Below are 22,033 nucleotides of genomic sequence, written 5' to 3' on the forward strand. Positions count from 1 at the left end.
ATCGCTAGCAGCCGGTATTTAAAGAGAACACTGATAATAGTAAACTAAATCTCTACGACGGGATTACAGCTTTGTAAAATTGTTTTTTGGGTGATAATGGTTAGTAATTCATACTAATGTTATTAAAAAATATCGGCTTTAAATTTAATTTTGAGAATGCGATGGAAGAACAGAAAATGAAGAGCATACAGGGATGGAAATAAGTGGTTTACCGTGAACCCGGGGCAAGTAGATTTTGGCCTGGGCAACTCAATTTCAAAAGTTGGTAAACTTCTTTTTTTTAAAGCTTAAAACAATTCACTGCAATAAAAATTGAAAAACAATTGATCACCATGGATCAATACTAGTTAAATAACATTCATTATTTAGGAATAGGACATGATTCAATTCAGGCTCATAATAAAACATCATGCATTGAACATGTGTTGTCAGCAAATGTATTTAATTATCTATTATTTTATTAAAAGAATGTATAATATTCACATGTTCATATTTCTGGGCTCGTTATTCTTTATCTGGGCAACCAAAATACTAAAGATGGTTGCCCACAATAGTAAACAGTTAGTTTCAATCCCTGGCATATCATTGTATCTCTATTGTTATAAGCATTGCATTAAAGTTGTGATTGAGGTTAGCCTGTTGTTTATGGTATATTTACATTTTAGCTTGACTGTTATATATGAAATATATATAGTCGAGCTATCCTACTCAACCCGGCGTCGGCTTGCGCATTGGAATGTTTGCGTACCACCTCAAATATATTTCCTATGTCCATTGACATATTGCTTTTATATTTTGCATACTTCATTACCGACATAAACCCAATCTATAAACAAGAGCAGACAACTCATTTACTGTATCAAGCATTTTAACAGAATTAGGCCCTTTTTCACTTAGAATAATATGCATATTATTGATAAATCTATGTTAAAGTTTGCATATGACCTCAAATATTTTTTATGTCCCTTGACATATTGCGTTCATACACCATGTATTTTGCTTATTAACCAACATGACCCCAATGTATAAACAAGAGCAGATAACTGTATCAAGCATTTTGTAACAATTATGGCCTTTTTAACCAGGTTTTCCGAAGGAAAAAACTGGTTATTAGATTGGCGAATGCGGGCGGGCTGGCTGGCGGGCTGGCGGAATAAGCTTGTCCGGGCCATAACTATGTCGTTCATTGTCAGATTTTAAAATCATTTGGCACATTTGTTCACCATCATTGGACTGTGTGTCACGCGAAATAATTACGTCGATATCTCCAAGGTCAAGGTCACACTTTGAGTTCAAAGGTCAAAAATGGCCATAAATGAGCTTGTCCGAGCCATAACTATGTCGTTCATCGTCAGATTTTAAAATCATTTGGCACATTTGTTCACCATCATTGGAGGGTGTGTCGCGCGAAATAATTACGTCGATATCTCCAAGGTCAAGGTCACACTTTGAGTTCAAAGGTCAAAATGGCCATAAATGAGCTTGTCCTGGCCATAACTATGTCATTCATTGTGAGATTTTAAAATCATTTGGCACATTTGTTCACCATCATGGGACGGTGTGTCCCACGAAAGAATCACGTCAATATCTCCAATGTCAAGGCCGCCACGACTAAAAATAGATTTAAAAAAAAAAAAACTTTCAAAGGGGGTTAATTTTTTTTGGTCATTTCAAAAGTTCAGTTTGAGTTTTCTCCCTTTATCAGATTTTTTTTTCACAATGAAAACCTGGTTTTGTGACAATTTTGTCCCTTGTTTTCACTTAGAATAAGCATATAATTGATAAATCTATTATTAAGTTTGCGTACCACCTTTAAATTGCCATAACTTGTTTATTATGCTCCCCCCCAAATTTTTTAGAGGGAGCATATAGTCGCCGCTTCGTCTGTCCGTCGGTGCACAAATTTGTTTCGTACCCAATTTTTTTTGTACCCAAATTTATATATATACCCTTTTTTTTCGTACCCAAATAGTTTTTTGTACCCTAATTTTTTCGTTCCCTATAGGTTTTCATAACCAAATTTTTTTTCGTACCCAATTTTTTTTTACACAAAGTTCGAACCCAAATTTCTTTGAACCCATTTGTTCGTACTCAAATTTTTTTCGTACCCAAATTCGTTTTGTTCCCAATTTTTTTTGTACCCAAATTTTTATTTGAACCTTTTTTTTCGTACCCAAATAGTTTTTCGTACCCTAATTTTTTTTCATAACCAATTTTTTTTTCGTACCCACATTTTTTTGTACCCAATTTTTTCGTACACAAATTTGTTCGTACCCAAATTTCTTCGTACCCATTTGTTCGTACTCATTTTTTTTTCGTACACAAATTTTTTCGTACCTTATTTTTTATTTGTACCCATTTTTTACGTACCAAAATAGTTTTTTCGTTCCCTTATTTTGTTTGTACCCTTTTTATCGTACTCAAATTTGTTTTCGTACCCAAATTTGTTTTTTTTTCCTACCCGCATATTTTTTCGTACCATTTTTTTTTAGAAATAATCGATTTTCAATTTGATTTCATCTCTCCACTCATTCCATCCCGCGAAACCCTTAAGGTGTCGCAAGTCTAGTATGCACCAACTTGTATACACCATAGCCGTAGATTATTTATAACATCTGTTTTGTACACCAGTACACCATTACCATTTATTATCTAATATGGAATGAGTGATGTATTGGACGTCATCATTGATGACGTTCATTCGAACGAATGATAAAGGGGGCTAAGTTTCATTAAGTTGGTGCATATAGTCGCGATTTGGGCGCCTTGAAAACTGGTCGGTTAATTTTGCTGAAATTTGACATGTATATGGACAAGAATGCGATCTACCTGTTGGCGTAGGCGTTATACCTGGCAAAAATCTAGTTTTTGATTAAATCACGAAAAAGTGGTGTGTTTTTTATGGCGCACGCGCTATAAAATGAGTTCTCGCCGGAAGCCGATTCACCCCAGGAGATAATTCACGCGCTAGGCTATTCAAATTTGATTTTTAATAATACATATTGCGATTGTATTCTCAAATTAATTAATAATTTCATCTTGCGTTTAACATACGTTTTAGAAAATATTAACAAAACAAACAAAAACAAACAACCGTTAAATTTTATTGTTGTAAATATGGTAACCTGATTACATATCCACTAGCGTCTATGCATATTTACACATAAAAAATAGTTCGCAAGTAAGCAACAAACAATCAAATTTAAACGCAAATTATTTAACAAAATATATAAATTTGAGCTAGAAATCGAAACTTAAATACAATTTCTGCACTAAAAACACAATACCAATAGTTTTTACAATAACACATTCGACATGTACATGTACTTCCAACAACACGCCAACCGCTATTTTGAAAGCGAATGTGTAGAGTAACATTTCAAACAATAAAGACAAAATGGAACTGGAGTTTAACGTAGTGCGCAAATGGGAAGTGATTAGAGTAAATTATTTTTCAACTTGTCAATCTCCGTAGTATACGTTTAGTTGTGAGATGTTAACGGTTTCCCCCAAAAAACATGCCTTCGCTGCGAAGTCAAAGTGGGTGGGGAACGAGACTGCTTGTGGATTTCGAGTTGCTGGAAGTTTGTAACGAAGCTGCTTTTGTGCAATATTCATCGATTTTGCAAGCTGTGTGTTTGAAGTCGGAGATATATATTGCTGACATTAATGATGTTGTGTACGTTCTTGTGACCACTGATCTGCATATGATACCAGTGGGAGAGCATCCCGAATCCCACATACTATGTGACATAGTCTGTTTCCTGGTCGAGTGGTTGGTAAGTTTAATCGTTATACATGCATATTACACATTTTACATTATTTGTGCTATTTTTGACACCCATTTTTCATGCTGATGAACCAACGGTCAGTGCCAGTAGTCCTACTGTCATTGGTCTGTGTGCTTGTTGAAAGTACATGTAGAAAGGGTTGTTTAGCTCCAATAAGCCATGTTGCTATTTTTTGGATAAAATTTCAGTGGGCTTTTTTATCTTTGTGCAGCAACCTCTGCCGCCTCATTTTGTGAAAACATTAGGCGCACACTGTTCATATTGTGGTAAAAGGAGTCGCGCAATGTTCAAAGTGAGAAAAATTGTTGGTGACTATTCAACATTGTGAAAAATTTGTTGCGCATTGTTTAAAATTCCTAAAATATCAGTAGCAAACTTTTAAAAATTGTGAAAACAAGTGTCTCGCAATGTTGAAAATTGTGAAATATGAGTCGTGCAATGTTGAAGATTAAAAAAATGAGCCTCGCAATCTTGACAATTATGGAAAAATAAGTTGCACACTTTTCAAAATTGTGAACAAATGAGTTGTGACTGTTGAACATTGTGAAAATAATTAATTGAGCATTGTTCAAATTTGTGAAAATATGAGTCTCAGTAACGACATCAGCAACCATATGCCACTTAGCGTAACAACATCAGCATTAGTCGCTAACTGTTGAGAAATGTGAAAAAATAAGTTGCACGCTTTTTAAAACATTGACCATTTGCATCGCGAATTCCTTTAATTTGTGCAAAAACAGCTATCACTATTAATAATTTAGGAAAAAAAACAAGTCTATTATAAAAAAGGTTTTCAGTTTAAAGAAATTCATAATTATATTTTATTTAAAGTTGTTAACGGCCATTTCATATGACTATCATATTTTTTTATTATGATATTGTGTGCCTGTCTAATTTGTAATTTGTTCAAGTTGTGCTATAAAAATGTTATTTTAATAATCTTTATTTGACATTTTGTCTCATGTTGGATTATTTGTTATATTTTATTATTATATAAAAATGGCATCGCATGAACCAGTAGTCATAGTATAAGCAACATTGAAGCCTAATATGCATTCATCTATTATTATTTTGGGCACAAATAATTTTACCGTGTGAAGACCCTACATAAAAATGCTGATTTTTTTCTTACTTGGTAACTGGCGACACACATTTTCAAGTCTATTTCATTAAATTTGGCATAGATATTTATAAAATTGGCATCATATGAACCAGTAGTCATAGTATAAGCAACATTGAAGCCTAATATGCATTCATCTATTATTATTTGGGAACAAATAATTTTACCGTGTGAAGACCCTACATAAAAATGCTGATTTTTTTCTTACTTGGTACCTGGCGACACACATTTTCAAGTCTATTTCATTAAATTTGGCATAGATATTTATAAAAATGGTATCCTATGAACCATTAGTCATAGTATAAGCAACATTGAAGCCTAATATGCATTCATCTATTATTATTTGGGCACAAATAATTTTACTGTGTGAAGACCCTACATAAAAATGCAATTTTTTTCTTACTTGGTACCTGTCGACACACATTTTCAAGTCTATTTCATTAAATTTGGCATAGATATTTATAAGATTGGCATCGTATGAACCAGTAGTCATAGTATAAGCAACATTGAAGCCTAATATGCATTCATCTATTATTTTTTGGGCACAAATAATTTTACTGTGTGAAGACCCTACATAAAAATGCTGATTTTTTTCTTACTTGGTACCTGGCAACACACATTTTCAAGTCTATTTCATTAAATTTGGCATAGATATTTATAAGATTGGCATCGTATGAACCAGTAGTCATAGTATAATCAACATTGAAGCAGGGCTTTTCATCCTTATATAACAGAGGCCGATATTCGGCTCCTTCCCAATTCTAAAAAGCCTTATTTTTTCCCAACTCTGGCTGAAAGACTTCCCAAAAAAAACGATTGAAATTCCCCTGAAAATCAAAAAAATAAACACAGCGGATAGTGTTTTGTAGCCAAGTTACTATTCGGTATAGTTTTACTGGTCTTGTAGATGATTGTAATTTCATTGAAAGCTTCCACGAGCGATAAACAAAGATGAAGGTTTATTTTGCGTAATTGTTGTCTGGTATCGATTTTTTCGCTACCAGTTCAGTTCAGGTATTTCCCCACTACCGCTAAGCCGAATTTTAATTGTATTTGTGTACCAGTCTAGAACAGAATATTGCGTAGTACGGGTTTTATTGTCGGTTTTTGCATGAGGGCCGCAAGGGAGGTCACCAGTGTCATCGCTGAATTTTCAGTTTGAAAAGAGATAACTTTTAGTTTACTGTTCAAAAACTGCTGTTACCTGTTGAAAAGTTTATCTGTTTGAAAATATAGCTGGCCAATCTTTGAAAAGAACATTTCCAGGTCATTAATTCATAACAAAAATAAAGTTCAAACCATTATTGTGACTGTTTAAAATTGATTAAATGATTTACCTGTGATGAAATGCTTTAAAAGTTTTTTTCCCAAAATGGCCATTTATCGCGCTTAAATTTCCCAATTTGCAAGGCTAGGGCTTCTTCCCAATTTCCAGATGAAAAGCCCTGTGAAGCCTAATATGCATTCATCTATTATTACTTGGGCACAAATAATTTTACTGTGTGAAGACCCTACATAAAAATGCTGATTTGTTTCTTACTTGGTACCTGGCGACACACATTTTCAAGTCTTTTTCATTAAATTTGGCATAGATATTTTAAAAAATGGCATCGTATGAACCAGTAGTCATAGTATAAGCAACATTGAAGCCTAATATGCATTCATCTATTATTATTTGGGCACAAACAATTTTACAGTGTGAAGATCCTACATAAAAATGCAGATTTTTTCTTACTTGGTACCTGGCGACACACATTTTCAAGTCTATTTCATTAAATTTGGCATAGATATTTATAAAATTAGCATCGTATGAACCAGTAGTCATAGTATAAGCAACATTAAAGCCTAATATGCATTCATCTATTATTACTTGGGCACAAATAATTTTACTGTGTGAAGACCCTACATAAAAATGCTGATTTTTTTCTTACTTGGTACCTGGCGACACACATTTTCAAGTCTATTTCATTAAATTTGGCATAGATATTTATAAGATTGGCATCGTATGAACCAGTAGTCATATAATAAGCAACATTGAAGCCTAATATGCATTCATCTATTATACTTTGGGCACAAATAATTTTACTGTGTGAAGACCCTACATAAAAATGCTGACTTTTTTCTTACTTGGTACCTGGCGACACACATTTTCAAGTCTATTTCATTAAATTTGGCATAGATATTTATAAAATTGGCATCGTATGAACCAGTAGTCATAGTATAAGCAACATTGAAGCCTAATATGCATTCATCTATTATTATTTGGCAACAAATAATTTTACCGTGTGAAGACCCTACATAAAAATGCTGATTTTTTTCTTACTTGGTACCTGGCGACACACATTTTCAAGTCTATTTCATTAAATTTGGCATAGATATTTATAAAAATGGTATCGTATGAACCATTAGTCATAGCATAAGCAACATTGAAGCCTAATTTGCATTCATCTATTATTATTTGGGCACAAATAATTTTACTGTGTGAAGACCCTACATAAAAATGCAGATTTTTTTCTTACTTGGTACCTGTCGACACACATTTTCAAGTCTATTTCATTAAATTTGGCATAGATATTTATAAGATTGGCATCGTATGAACCAGTAGTCATAGTATAAGCAACATTGAAGCCTAATATGCATTCATCTATTATTATTTGGGCACAAATAATTTTACTGTGTGAAGACCCTACATAAAAATGCTGATTTTTTTCTTACTTGGTACCTAGCAACACACATTTTCAAGTCTATTTCATTAAATTTGGCATAGATATTTATAAGATTGGCATCGTATGAACCAGTAGTCATAGTATAAGCAACATTGAAGCCTAATATGCATTCATCTATTATTATTTGGGCACAAATAATTTTACTGTGTGAAGACCCTACATAAAAATGCTGATTTTTTTCTTACTTGGTACCTCGCGACACACATTTTCAAGTCTTTTTCATTAAATTTGGCATAGATATTTTAAAAAATGGCATCGTATGAACCAGTAGTCATAGTATAAGCAACATTGAAGCCTAATATGCATTCATCTATTATTATTTGGGCACAAACAATTTTGCCGTGTGAAGATCCTACATAAAAATGCAGATTTTTTCTTACTTGGTACCTTGCGACACACATTTTCAAGTCTATTTCATTAAATTTGGCATAGATATTTATAAAATTGGCATCGTATGAACCAGTAGTCATAGAATAAGCATCATTGAAGCCTAATATGCATTCATCTATTATTACTTGGGCACAAATAATTTTACTGTGTGAAGACCCTACATAAAAATGCCGATTTTTTCTTACTTGGTACCTGGCGACACACATTTTCAAGTCTATTTCATTAAATTTGGCATAGATATTTATAAAATTGGCATCGTATGAACCAGTAGTCATAGTATAAGCATCATTGAAGCCTAATATGCATTCATCTATTATTACTTGGGCACAAATAATTTTACTGTGTGAAGACCCTACATAAAAATGCTGATTTTTTTCTTACTTGGTACCTGGCGACACACATTTTCAAGACTTTTTCATTAAATTTGGCATAGATATTTATAAGATTGGCATCGTATGAACCAGTAGTCATATAATAAGCAACATTGAAGCCTAATATGCATTCATCTATTATACTTTGGGCACAAATAATTTTACTGTGTGAAGACCCTACATAAAAATGCTGACTTTTTTCTTACTTGGTACCTGGCGACACACATTTTCAAGTCTATTTCATTAAATTTAGCATAGATATTTATAAGATTGGCATCATATGAACCAGTAGTCATAGTATAATCAACATTGAAGCCTAATATGCATTCATCTATTATTACTTGGGCACAAATAATTTTACTGTGTGAAGACCCTACATAAAAATGCTGATTTGTTTCTTACTTGGTACCTGGCGACACACATTTTCAAGTCTTTTTCATTAAATTTGGCATAGATATTTTAAAAAATGGCATCGTATGAACCAGTAGTCATAGTATAAGCAACATTGAAGCCTAATATGCATTCATCTATTATTACTTGGGCACAAATAATTTTACTGTGTGAAGACCCTACATAAAAATGCTGATTTGTTTCTTACTTGGTACCTGGCGACACACATTTTCAAGTCTTTTTCATTAAATTTGGCATAGATATTTTAAAAAATGGCATCGTATGAACCAGTAGTCATAGTATAAGCAACATTGAAGCCTAATATGCATTCATCTATTATTATTTGGGCACAAACAATTTTACCGTGTGAAGATCCTACATAAAAATGCAGATTTTTTCTTACTTGGTACCTGGCGACACACATTTTCAAGTCTATTTCATTAAATTTGGCATAGATATTTATAAAATTGGCATCGTATGAACCAGTAGTCATAGTATAAGCATCATTGAAGCCTAATATGCATTCATCTATTATTATTTGGGCACAAATAATGTTACTGTGTGAAGACCCTACATAAAAATGCTGACTTTTTTCTTACTTGGTACCTGGCGACACACATTTTCAAGTCTATTTCATTAAATTTGGCATAGATATTTATAAGATTGGCATCGTATGAACCAGTAGTCATAGTATAAGCAACATTGAAGCCTAATATGCATTCATCTATTATTATTTGGCAACAAATAATTTTACCGTGTGAAGACCCTACATAAAAATGCTGATTTTTTTCTTACTTTGTACCTGGCGACACACATTTTCAAGTCTATTTCATTAAATTTGGCATAGATATTTATAAAAATGGTATCGTATGAACCATTAGTCATAGTATAAGCAACATTGAAGCCTAATATGCATTCATCTATTATTATTTGGGCACAAATAATTTTACTGTGTGAAGACCCTACATAAAAATGCAGATTTTTTTCTTACTTGGTACCTGTCGACACACATTTTCAAGTCTATTTCATTAAATTTGGCATAGATATTTATAAGATTGGCATCGTATGAACCAGTAGTCATAGTATAAGCAACATTGAAGCCTAATATGCATTCATCTATTATTATTTGGGCACAAATAATTTTACTGTGTGAAGACCCTACATAAAAATGCTGATTTTTTTCTTACTTGGTACCTGGCAACACACATTTTCAAGTCTATTTCATTAAATTTGGCATAGATATTTATAAGATTGACATCGTATGAACCAGTAGTCATAGTATAAGCAACATTGAAGCCTAATATGCATTCATCTATTATTATTTGGGCACAAATAATTTTACTGTGTGAAGACCCTACATAAAAATGCTGATTTTTTTCTTACTTGGTACCTGGCGACACACATTTTCAAGTCTTTTTCATTAAATTTGGCATAGATATTTTAAAAAATGGCATCGTATGAACCAGTAGTCATAGTATAAGCAACATTGAAGCCTAATATGCATTCATCTATTATTATTTGGGCACAAACAATTTTACTGTGTGAAGATCCTACATAAAAATGCAGATTTTTTCTTACTTGGTACCTGGCGACACACATTTTCAAGTCTATTTCATTAAATTTGGCATAGATATTTATAAAATTGGCATCGTATGAACCAGTAGTCATAGTATAAGCATCATTGAAGCCTAATATGCATTCATCTATTATTATTTGGGCACAAATAATTTTACTGTGTGAAGACCCTACATAAAAATGCTGATTTTTTTCTTACTTGGTACCTCGCGACACACATTTTCAAGTCTTTTTCATTAAATTTGGCATAGATATTTTAAAAAATGGCATCGTATGAACCAGTAGTCATAGTATAAGCAACATTGAAGCCTAATATGCATTCATCTATTATTATTTGGGCACAAACAATTTTGCCGTGTGAAGATCCTACATAAAAATGCAGATTTTTTCTTACTTGGTACCTTGCGACACACATTTTCAAGTCTATTTCATTAAATTTGGCATAGATATTTATAAAATTGGCATCGTATGAACCAGTAGTCATAGAATAAGCATCATTGAAGCCTAATATGCATTCATCTATTATTACTTGGGCACAAATAATTTTACTGTGTGAAGACCCTACATAAAAATGCCGATTTTTTCTTACTTGGTACCTGGCGACACACATTTTCAAGTCTATTTCATTAAATTTGGCATAGATATTTATAAAATTGGCATCGTATGAACCAGTAGTCATAGTATAAGCATCATTGAAGCCTAATATGCATTCATCTATTATTACTTGGGCACAAATAATTTTACTGTGTGAAGACCCTACATAAAAATGCTGATTTTTTTCTTACTTGGTACCTGGCGACACACATTTTCAAGACTATTTCATTAAATTTGGCATAGATATTTATAAGATTGGCATCGTATGAACCAGTAGTCATATAATAAGCAACATTGAAGCCTAATATGCATTCATCTATTATACTTTGGGCACAAATAATTTTACTGTGTGAAGACCCTACATAAAAATGCTGACTTTTTTCTTACTTGGTACCTGGCGACACACATTTTCAAGTCTATTTCATTAAATTTAGCATAGATATTTATAAGATTGGCATCATATGAACCAGTAGTCATAGTATAATCAACATTGAAGCCTAATATGCATTCATCTATTATTACTTGGGCACAAATAATTTTACTGTGTGAAGACCCTACATAAAAATGCTGATTTGTTTCTTACTTGGTACCTGGCGACACACATTTTCAAGTCTTTTTCATTAAATTTGGCATAGATATTTTAAAAAATGGCATCGTATGAACCAGTAGTCATAGTATAACAGTGATTTTTTTTGCTTTAATTTGTTACAGCCTGTGCCTTTTGAATTGGGAAAATTAGCGCGATAAACCGTGAAATTGGGAAAAATAGCGCGATAAACCATGAACTTGGGAAAAATTAAGCATTATAAATAGGATTATAAGTAACAGAAGTGATATTGTGATATTGTTTTTAAGTGCATGTTCAGGGAGTTTTCTAGAAAAGGAGTCTGGTCAACTTGTTGTTTTTTTAATCAATAAAAGTGGCAAGTTTGGGAATGATTTATGGACAAAAATGACTAAATTCAAGTTATATATTTTGTAAGTTATATGAAACTTCTTTCTAAAAAAAAAAAAAAAAAATTTTTTTTTTTTTTTTTTTTTTTTGGAAGTTGGGCTTTTTTTTGGGAAATTTTGGTCAGAATTTTGGGAAAAAACGTGTATTTTTGCGATTGGGAAGCAGCCGAAATTCGGCTGTAAATTTGAGCAAAAAAAATCACTGTATAAGCAACATTGAAGCCTAATATGCATTCATCTATTATTACTTGGGCACAAATAATTTTACTGTGTGAAGACCCTACATAAAAATGCTGATTTGTTTCTTACTTGGTACCTGGCGACACACATTTTCAAGTCTTTTTCATTAAATTTGGCATAGATATTTTAAAAAATGGCATCGTATGAACCAGTAGTCATAGTATAAGCAACATTGAAGCCTAATATGCATTCATCTATTATTATTTGGGCACAAACAATTTTACCGTGTGAAGATCCTACATAAAAATGCAGATTTTTTCTTACTTGGTACCTGGCGACACACATTTTCAAGTCTATTTCATTAAATTTGGCATAGATATTTATAAAATTGGCATCGTATGAACCAGTAGTCATAGTATAAGCATCATTGAAGCCTAATATGCATTCATCTATTATTATTTGGGCACAAATAATGTTACTGTGTGAAGACCCTACATAAAAATGCTGACTTTTTTCTTACTTGGTACCTGGCGACACACATTTTCAAGTCTATTTCATTAAATTTGGCATAGATATTTATAAAAATGGTATCGTATGAACCATTAGTCATAGTATAAGCAACATTGAAGCCTAATATGCATTCATCTATTATTATTTGGGCACAAATAATTTTACTGTGTGAAGACCCTACATAAAAATGCAGATTTTTTTCTTACTTGGTACCTGTCGACACACATTTTCAAGTCTATTTCATTAAATTTGGCATTGATATTTATAAGATTGGCATCGTATGAACCAGTAGTCATAGTATAAGCAACATTGAAGCCTAATATGCATTCATCTATTATTATTTGGGCACAAATAATTTTACTGTGTGAAGACCCTACATAAAAATGCTGATTTTTTTCTTACTTGGTACCTGGCAACACACATTTTCAAGTCTATTTCATTAAATTTGGCATAGATATTTATAAGATTGACATCGTATGAACCAGTAGTCATAGTATAAGCAACATTGAAGCCTAATATGCATTCATCTATTATTATTTGGGCACAAATAATTTTACTGTGTGAAGACCCTACATAAAAATGCTGATTTTTTTCTTACTTGGTACCTGGCGACACACATTTTCAAGTCTTTTTCATTAAATTTGGCATAGATATTTTAAAAAATGGCATCGTATGAACCAGTAGTCATAGTATAAGCAACATTGAAGCCTAATATGCATTCATCTATTATTATTTGGGCACAAACAATTTTACTGTGTGAAGATCCTACATAAAAATGCAGATTTTTTCTTACTTGGTACCTGGCGACACACATTTTCAAGTCTATTTCATTAAATTTGGCATAGATATTTATAAAATTGGCATCGTATGAACCAGTAGTCATAGTATAAGCATCATTGAAGCCTAATATGCATTCATCTATTATTACTTGGGCACAAATAATTTTACTGTGTGAAGACCCTACATAAAAATGCTGATTTTTTTCTTACTTGGTACCTGGCGACACACATTTTCAAGTCTATTTCATTAAATTTGGCATAGATATTTATAAGATTGGCATCGTATGAACCAGTAGTCATATAATAAGCAACATTGAAGCCTAATATGCATTCATCTATTATACTTTGGGCACAAATAATTTTACTGTGTGAAGACCCTACATAAAAATGCTGACTTTTTTCTTACTTGGTACCTGGCGACACACATTTTCAAGTCTATTTCATTAAATTTGGCATAGATATTTATAAGATTGGCATCATATGAACTAGTAGTCATAGTATAATCAACATTGAAGCCTAATATGCATTCATCTATTATTACTTGGGCACAAATAATTTTACTGTGTGAAGACCCTACATAAAAATGTTGATTTGTTTCTTACTTGGTACCTGGCGACACACATTTTCAAGTCTTTTTCATTAAATTTGGCATAGATATTTTAAAAAATGGCATCGTATGAACCAGTAGTCATAGTATAAGCAACATTGAAGCCTTATATGCATTCATCTATTATTACTTGGGCACAAATAATTTTACTGTGTGAAGACCCTACATAAAAATGCTGATTTGTTTCTTACTTGGTACCTGGCGACACACATTTTCAAGTCTTTTTCATTAAATTTGGCATAGATATTTTAAAAAATGGCATCGTATGAACCAGTAGTCATAGTATAAGCAACATTGAAGCCTAATATGCATTCATCTATTATTATTTGGGCACAAACAATTTTACCGTGTGAAGATCCTACATAAAAATGCAGATTTTTTCTTACTTGGTACCTGGCGACACACATTTTCAAGTCTATTTCATTAAATTTGGCATAGATATTTATAAAATTGGCATCGTATGAACCAGTAGTCATAGTATAAGCATCATTGAAGCCTAATATGCATTCATCTATTATTACTTGGGCACAAATAATTTTACTGTGTGAAGACCCTACATAAAAATGCTGATTTTTTTCTTACTTGGTACCTGGCGACACACATTTACAAGTCTATTTCATTAAATTTGGCATAGATATTTATAAGATTGGCATCATATGAACCAGTAGTCATAGTATAAGCAACATTGAAGCCTAATATGCATTCATCTATTATACTTTGGGCACAAATAATTTTACCGTGTGAAGACCCTACATAAAAATGCTGATTTTTTTCTTACTTGGTACCGGGCGACACACATTTTCAAGTCTATTTCATTAAATTTGGCATAGATATTTATAAAAATGGCATCGTATGAACCAGTAGTCATAGTATAAGCAACATTGAAGCCTAATATGCATTCATCTATTATTATTTGTGCACAAATAATTTAGCTGTGAAGACCCTAGATAAAAATGCTGATTTTTTTCTTACTTGGTACCTGGCGACACACATTTTCAAGTCTATTTCATTAAATTTGGCATAGATATTTATAAAAATGGCATCGTATGAACCAGTAGTCATAGTATAAGCAACATTGAAGCCTAATATGCATTCATCTATTATTATTTTGGGCACAAATAATTTTACCGTGTGAAGACCCTACATAAAAATGCTGATTTATTTCTTACTTGGTATCTTGCGACACACATTTTCAAGTCTTTTTCATTAAATTTGGCATATACATGTATATTAATAAAAATGGCATTGTATGAACATGTCGTCATAGTATAAGCAGAGAAGCATAATACGCATTCATCTATTATAATTTGGGCTCATACAATTTTACCGTGTTAGCACCATATATCAAGTTGATTTTTTAAATATTCGCCACATACCCACAGGCATTTTCATTAATATCTCAGAAAAATAGACCTATATATTAATACACATGGCATCTAAAGAACATTTTATCATAGTTAAACATGGTTCCCAGCCAACCTGGAAATCAGGGAAAACCTGGAAAAAGACTTTCAATTTTTCCAGTCAGGGAAAAGTCAGGGAATTTGGGAAAAGTTCCTGAAATCAGGGAAAAATCAGGGAATTTTGTTTGGGCAGACTTTCCCAACTTGTCTCGAGAAGTCCATACACTTAAAACAGAAAATTATTTCCTCTGCATGGCTATGGTGACTTTATAGTATACATGTAGCTTTAAAAATAAGTTATGTCTGCAACTGCTTTTTATTCAGGGTGTCTAAAACAAGAAAAAGGTCGAAATTATGATCCTGGACGTTTTATTTTCCATCAGGGAAAAATCAGGGAATTTTGTTCATACAAAAAGCTGGGAACCCTGTAATAAAGCAATCTAGAGGCATGAAATGCATTTTTCTATTATGATATGTCCACAAATTATTTCACTTAGTGATGACCCAGCTTGAATATGAGGATTTGTTGAATATTTCATGCTAACCAACATACATTTCATTTTTAGTCGTATATCAGGATTCAATACATATACCTTAGTGAAAATGGCATCAAAAGAACATTTGTTCATTGTACTAGATGGAATGAAACATTATATCTATCCATCTTATAGTTTATTGCAGTTTCAGTAATATTCTGTCTATAAATGATTTCAACATGATATAAATATAAATCATTGCTAGCAAATGTGTATATATGAAACAAAAATTAAAAAATAGACGGTTTATTTTTTACCCATTTATGTATATATATCTATGTATACATCTTTTGTTGTAAACAGTTATGCGACATGTGTCAGAAACGCCCAGTATGATTTTTTCACTTACCGGTATGTGGGTGTATGTTGGCTCCACTTCACAAGATACAGTCATTGTAGTTTAATTGAAAAACGCATCTTACAATGTGAGATGAGTTCTGGGTTCAAGCCCCAGCAGTGGCCTATCAAGTGTGATATACAGAGCCATTATGATTAAATATACACAGTTATCTTTTTAAACAATACAATTAAATATAAGGAATAATGTTAAAGGGGCATTGCTGCTTAGCCATTTTTGGGATTGTATTGTGATTTTTGGCCAAATTTGACACTGAATAACAGGGTTTATATACATCCCAAGCATACATGCTTCTAAATTTGTAAAAAAAAACAAGTCGAAGTGTGCAGAATATTAAAAATTTGCAACTTTCTGATGTCTAAAGGTCATTAAATGCCACTTAAAGTTTACATTTTTTGTACAAAATGACCCATTCTGTGCTGTCCATTTTTGTTTAATGTTTTACGCTGTCAGGTCCAAAAACGCTCATTCTGTAGCTTGTTTGGACTGTAATCTATAATGTGGCCATGTTTCAGCAGATTCGGCCCAGTGGTTCTGATTTTATACGCCGTGCCTAGCTTTTATTAGTACACTACCGGATTCACCGGAGGGGACTTATGGTTTGCGCTCTGTGTGTCCGTCAGTTAGTCAGTCAGTCAGTCTGTCACACTTTTCTGAATCCTGCGATAACTTTAAAAGTTCTTAATATTTTTTCATGAAACTTGAAACAAAGATAGATGGCAATAAGGACATTATGCACGTGATTGCATTTTGTTCCTACGTCAAAAATTCTGGTTTCTATGGCAATAAATAAAAACATAAAATAAATTCTGACAATGGTGGAGCCGCTAGGGGACAAATTTGCTTGACAATAGTCTTGTTGAGTATTACTCACTGACTTATGCATATGCCCTCGGCTGTTTTCGGAGAATACCTGAGGTATTGTCATAGCCAGCTCATCGTGTCGTGTCGTGTCTTTTCGCCGTCCGGCGTCCGCCATGCTAAAACCTTAACATTGACCCATTGTACCCACAATTTTCGTACCCACATTTTTTTTCGTAACCAAAATTTTCGTACCCACATTTGTTTATTACCCAAAATTTGTGTTCCCACATTTTCTTACCCAAAATTTTCGAACCCACATTTTTTTAGTTCCCACTCATTCCATCCCGCGAAACCCTTAAGGTGTCGCAACTCTAGTAACCTTAGGCTCATAAAAACAAGATACATATTTAGGGATGGTAACTCAATAGATTTGATAAATAATTTATTTTTAATTCATGCACATATTTAATGAAACTATTTTAGTATCAGTACCTATTTTAAGCTCATCTATTTTTTGAAAAAAAATTATGAGCTATTGTCATCACCTTGGCGTCGGCGTCGGCGTCGGCGTCCGGTTAAGTTTTGCGTTTAGGTCCACTTTTCTCAGAAAGTATCAATGCTATTGCATTCAAACTTGGTACACTTACTTACTATCATGAGAGGACTGGGCAGGCAAAGTAAGATAACTCTGGCGTGCAATTTGACAGAATTATGTGCCCTTTTTATACTTAAAAAATTGAAAATGTTGGTTAAGTTTTGCGTTTAGGTCCACTTTTCTCAGAAAGTATCAATGCTATTGCATTCAAACTTGGTACACTTACTTACCTTCATGAGGGGACTGGGCAGGCAAAGTTAGATAACTCTGGCGTGCATTTTTACAGAATTATGTGCCCTTTTTATACCTAGAAAATGGAAAATTTTGGTTAAGTTTTGTGTTTAGGTCCATTTTATTCCGTAAGTATCAAAGCTATTGCTTTCATACTTGCAACACTTACTAACTATCATAAGGGGACTGTGCAGGCAAAGAAATGTAACTCTGACTGGCATTTTGACAGAATTATGGGCCCTTTTTATACTTAGAAAATTGAAAATTTGGTTAAGTTTTGTGTTTAGGTCCACTTTATTCCTACAGTATCAAAGCTATTGCTTTCATACTTGCAACACTTATTAACTATCATAAGGGGACTATGCAGGCAAAGTTATGTAACTCTGACTGGCATTTGAACGGAATTATGGGCCCTTTATACTTAAAAAATTAAAAATTTGGTTAAGTTTTGTGTTTTGGTCCACTTTACCCCTAAAGTATCATAAATATTGCTTTCATACTTGGAACACTCGCAAACTATCATTAGGGTACAGTAAAAGGACAAGTTGCATAACTCTGGTTGTCATTTTTACGGAATTATGGCCCTTTTTTGACTTAGTAACTTTGAATATATGGTTAAATTTTGTGTTTCGATCCACTTTACTTCTTAACTATCAAGGCTATTGCTTTGAAACTTCAAATACTTTCATGCTATCATGAGGTTACTGTATCTGGCAAGTTGAATTTTACCTTGACCTTTGAATGACCTTGACTCTCAAGGTCAAATTATTAAATTTTGCTAAAATTGCCATAACTTCTTTATTTATGATTAGATTTGATTGATACTTTGACAAAACTACTCTTACCTGACATACCACAATAGACTCCACCCAAACCATCCCCCGTGCCCCCCCCCGAATCCCCCTCCTATTTTTTTAAGATCATCTCACAAATGACCACCACACCCTCACACTATACCCCCCCCCCCACCCCCCACCCCCCAAATTTCATTTTTTTAACGGTTAAAAAACACAAATATTTATTTTTATTATTTTATGTTTGAAATACCGTCCAACCATCGCACCCAAGAATCCCCCCCCCACCCCATGTTTTTTTTTGCATTTTTTTGCATTTTTTTTCCGCATTTTTGGAAAATAATGTTATAAATGTCCACCCCCCCCCCACACACTATACACCCCTCTTCACTCCACCCCTCCCTCCTTTGTGATTGAAAATGAGAGTCCCTTCACCTTTAAAAAGAAAATAGATGAGCGGTCTGCACCCGCAAGGCGGTGCTATTGTCTGTTGTGTGTTCTTGTTTATTCATGGTGTGTAGTGAATAACTAGATGCCTCACTTTTGTCATTATCTTGTAATGTTACAAGACAATGGAAGTGGGTCAATGCTTTTTTAAGAAGAACAGTAATATCAAATAATCTTAGAAATGGAAAGCGAAAATATCCAAGATTATTTGAATTGTTTATTAAGTCGCAGCTTATTTATTTATTGTAAAGGTGCTAGCTTATAATCATGTTTATCGGATGAGTTCAAAAATTGTGATTGCATTTTTTGTAAGATGTGCATATCCACAGATTGATTTTAGCAATCTATTGAGGTATATCTTGTGTCATTACTGAAGTAAAAACAAGTAACCTGCCATGTGTAATTCGAAGTAGTTGAAGTTATTACTATAATGCATTACCTACCGCGGCTATATTGAGTTAAACCAGTCTTACCGTATGGACTTTTGTTGATTCAAGACCTTTAATTTCATGTATTGTAAGCAAAGAATTAATACAAGAGTAGCTTTTGATTTTCATTACATTTGGAATGGTCGTTTTACAGATTCATCATATGGATTACATGCACCAGTATTTTTTAAGTACTACTAAATATGTAATAATATCGGATAATTTTAATAAAAACAATAATGTTCTGGCCCTTAAGACATGCATCAACTGGAATTTGAGAAGTCATTTAGCTTATGTTGCTTAAAATCGGGTTGCCTAAATATTAGTCTTTTAAAATTGTTTCATTGTTAACAGGAAAAGAGTAAAACCGTAACGTTAATCTTTTTATTTTCATATTGGTGACATTAAATCTTAAAATACGAGTTATGTTCAATCAGAGTGTCCCGCTTTATTTACTAGCGTATTAACATCCACTGAATTGTATGCGATTTTGATGAACGAGATCCCCTTCGCATTCATGGAATGTTAAATTATCACTACCATCATATCCTTAAGCTTGCACGGTGTGCCGTGGGTGTTTATGTTCGCATGATTGCATACAGTTATTATAGCGATGACAACCATTTTTGAATTCGTACGTTGTTTTGTCTTAACTTGTAAAAATTATTTTAACGTATATACCTTAATCACACGTTGTATAATTTTGACATTCGTAATCACTTTGGTACTATAGCAATAAAATTATGTAACAAAAAACATGACTAAAACTGACTGAGCAATTTCAGTATCTGTTAAAACTTGATTTTGTTTGTAAAACAAATTGTTTACAATCGTTTGCGTAAAATTGCCAAACAAATACAGAAAGTCAAACATATGTTTTTTAACATCAACAAGAGATTGTAAATGTGTTCATCCTAAACAACAAACAAATTAGCACAACTTCAAATGCAAGTTAAAAACAAACACGTATATGATGTAAAGTTTAAATTTTTAACTGAAATAGTTGATTACCAATAAACACGTAAATTGTATCAATATTTTCGTTTTATTCCACGCCATCAATTGCTTATAACTTGCTAATAACGCACAAAGAAGGTCGGTATACGTTCTTTGTTGAGTGACATTTCACAAGAAGCAGCAAGGTAGACTTGAAATTCCTTCCAAAAAGTGTGTACAGAAAGAAGTTACAACTAAAAGTTGTACAATAAAGCATATTAGTAAGTTCTTGTATTAAATAATGTCTTACCGGCACAAAATATTCATTATTCAGGGCAGCTGTTAGCAGATTGTACAGGCGAATGGTATGAGCCGGAAGGTTTAGCACCAAAAACGTAAATGAAACCGCAAGTAACGTTGTTGTTATTCGTGAGCGCTTTATTAACAAAACTTTGCGATTTCTGTTAGGATGTTCTCGTCGGATCTCATGGTTCAAATGTGCTTCTACTGATGACGAAAGAGAATCGGTATTGCATGTAATTTGATCAGACAAGTTTGTTTCAATGTACCTCTTCCGCAAAAACCTATCTGAAAACATCTTTTGAATCGGAAAGTGCGCTTTCTTACGCAAAACTAGCGTATTGACAAAGGCGATGACGATGAAAGGGATAATCATTGTAAAGAGCGTATCTATCCAAGTTGCGACTGTAAGAAAACCCATATATTCCCGTTTAAAGGCACATTCAAAATCCACAGCCGCACCCACGCCTTGCCTGATCTCTGATGTCCAGAAATTGAACGTGTATAAAACAGAGGCACCGAGCGCAAACGTGCAGATTATAAGTTTCTCACGAAACACGGTGCAGTACACCTTATGTTTCAGAGGGTAACAAATGGCAATGTAACGCTGGCATGAGAAGCCGACAATACACCAAACGCTCAGGAAGCTTGTGACGTAGGTAACGTAGATGAGCAACTGACACGAGAGGTTCGAATATATTATACCGTGAACTTCGTCATCCAGCCATGACATAAGTAGGCTCAGTAGAAACAAGTTGTCTACTATGGCCAAGGCGGTTAGAAAGACGGATGAAGAGGCACGTCGCATTCGTCTTGTGGAGAACACTATAAGCGAAATAGTGTTACCGCATAGTCCCACAAAAACTATAAACGGAACAATAAATTTGCGGATAACTTTGACGGCATCCGAAAATGCGGTGTTCGACACGTCCGTTACATTGTAGACCGATAACTCCTCTTTTCCAGCTGTCATATTTAATACATCCATTAGGAAGATATTTTAAAAAGCCACCCACATAAATAGTGTTTACAAGTAATGTTATTGAAATTCGAGTTTTCGTGTGTAATTCAATCCGCAACCCTTGCGTGTTTATGTATCAATAAACATAAACCAATTTTGAAACCGGAACATTGCACTGTTTGATTTAGTGTTTATTTATTGTATAATATAAGCACACTACTTATTTTAAAAGTCAGATTTATTGTTTATTTAT

The 22,033-nt window shown here is 33.2% G+C and overlaps 1 protein-coding gene across 1 annotated transcript; it reads right to left on the reverse strand.

The window, feature by feature from the left end:
• Positions 1-20,649: 20,649 nt before the first annotated feature.
• LOC127842083 (probable G-protein coupled receptor AH9.4) lies at positions 20,650-21,792 on the reverse strand. The gene has a single exon (XM_052371401.1). The coding sequence runs from the start codon at positions 21,790-21,792 to the stop codon at positions 20,650-20,652; it is 1,143 nt and encodes a 380-aa protein (XP_052227361.1).
• Positions 21,793-22,033: the final 241 nt, after the last annotated feature.

This window comes from Dreissena polymorpha, chromosome 8 (assembly GCF_020536995.1).
Source record: "Dreissena polymorpha isolate Duluth1 chromosome 8, UMN_Dpol_1.0, whole genome shotgun sequence".
In the NCBI taxonomy this organism is placed as follows: Eukaryota; Metazoa; Mollusca; class Bivalvia; order Myida; family Dreissenidae; genus Dreissena; species Dreissena polymorpha.

Coding starts and splice junctions, on each gene's coding strand:
- LOC127842083 (XM_052371401.1), bottom strand. CDS start 21,792: ATGACAGCTGGAAAAGAGGAGTTATCGGTCTACAATGTAACGGACGTG.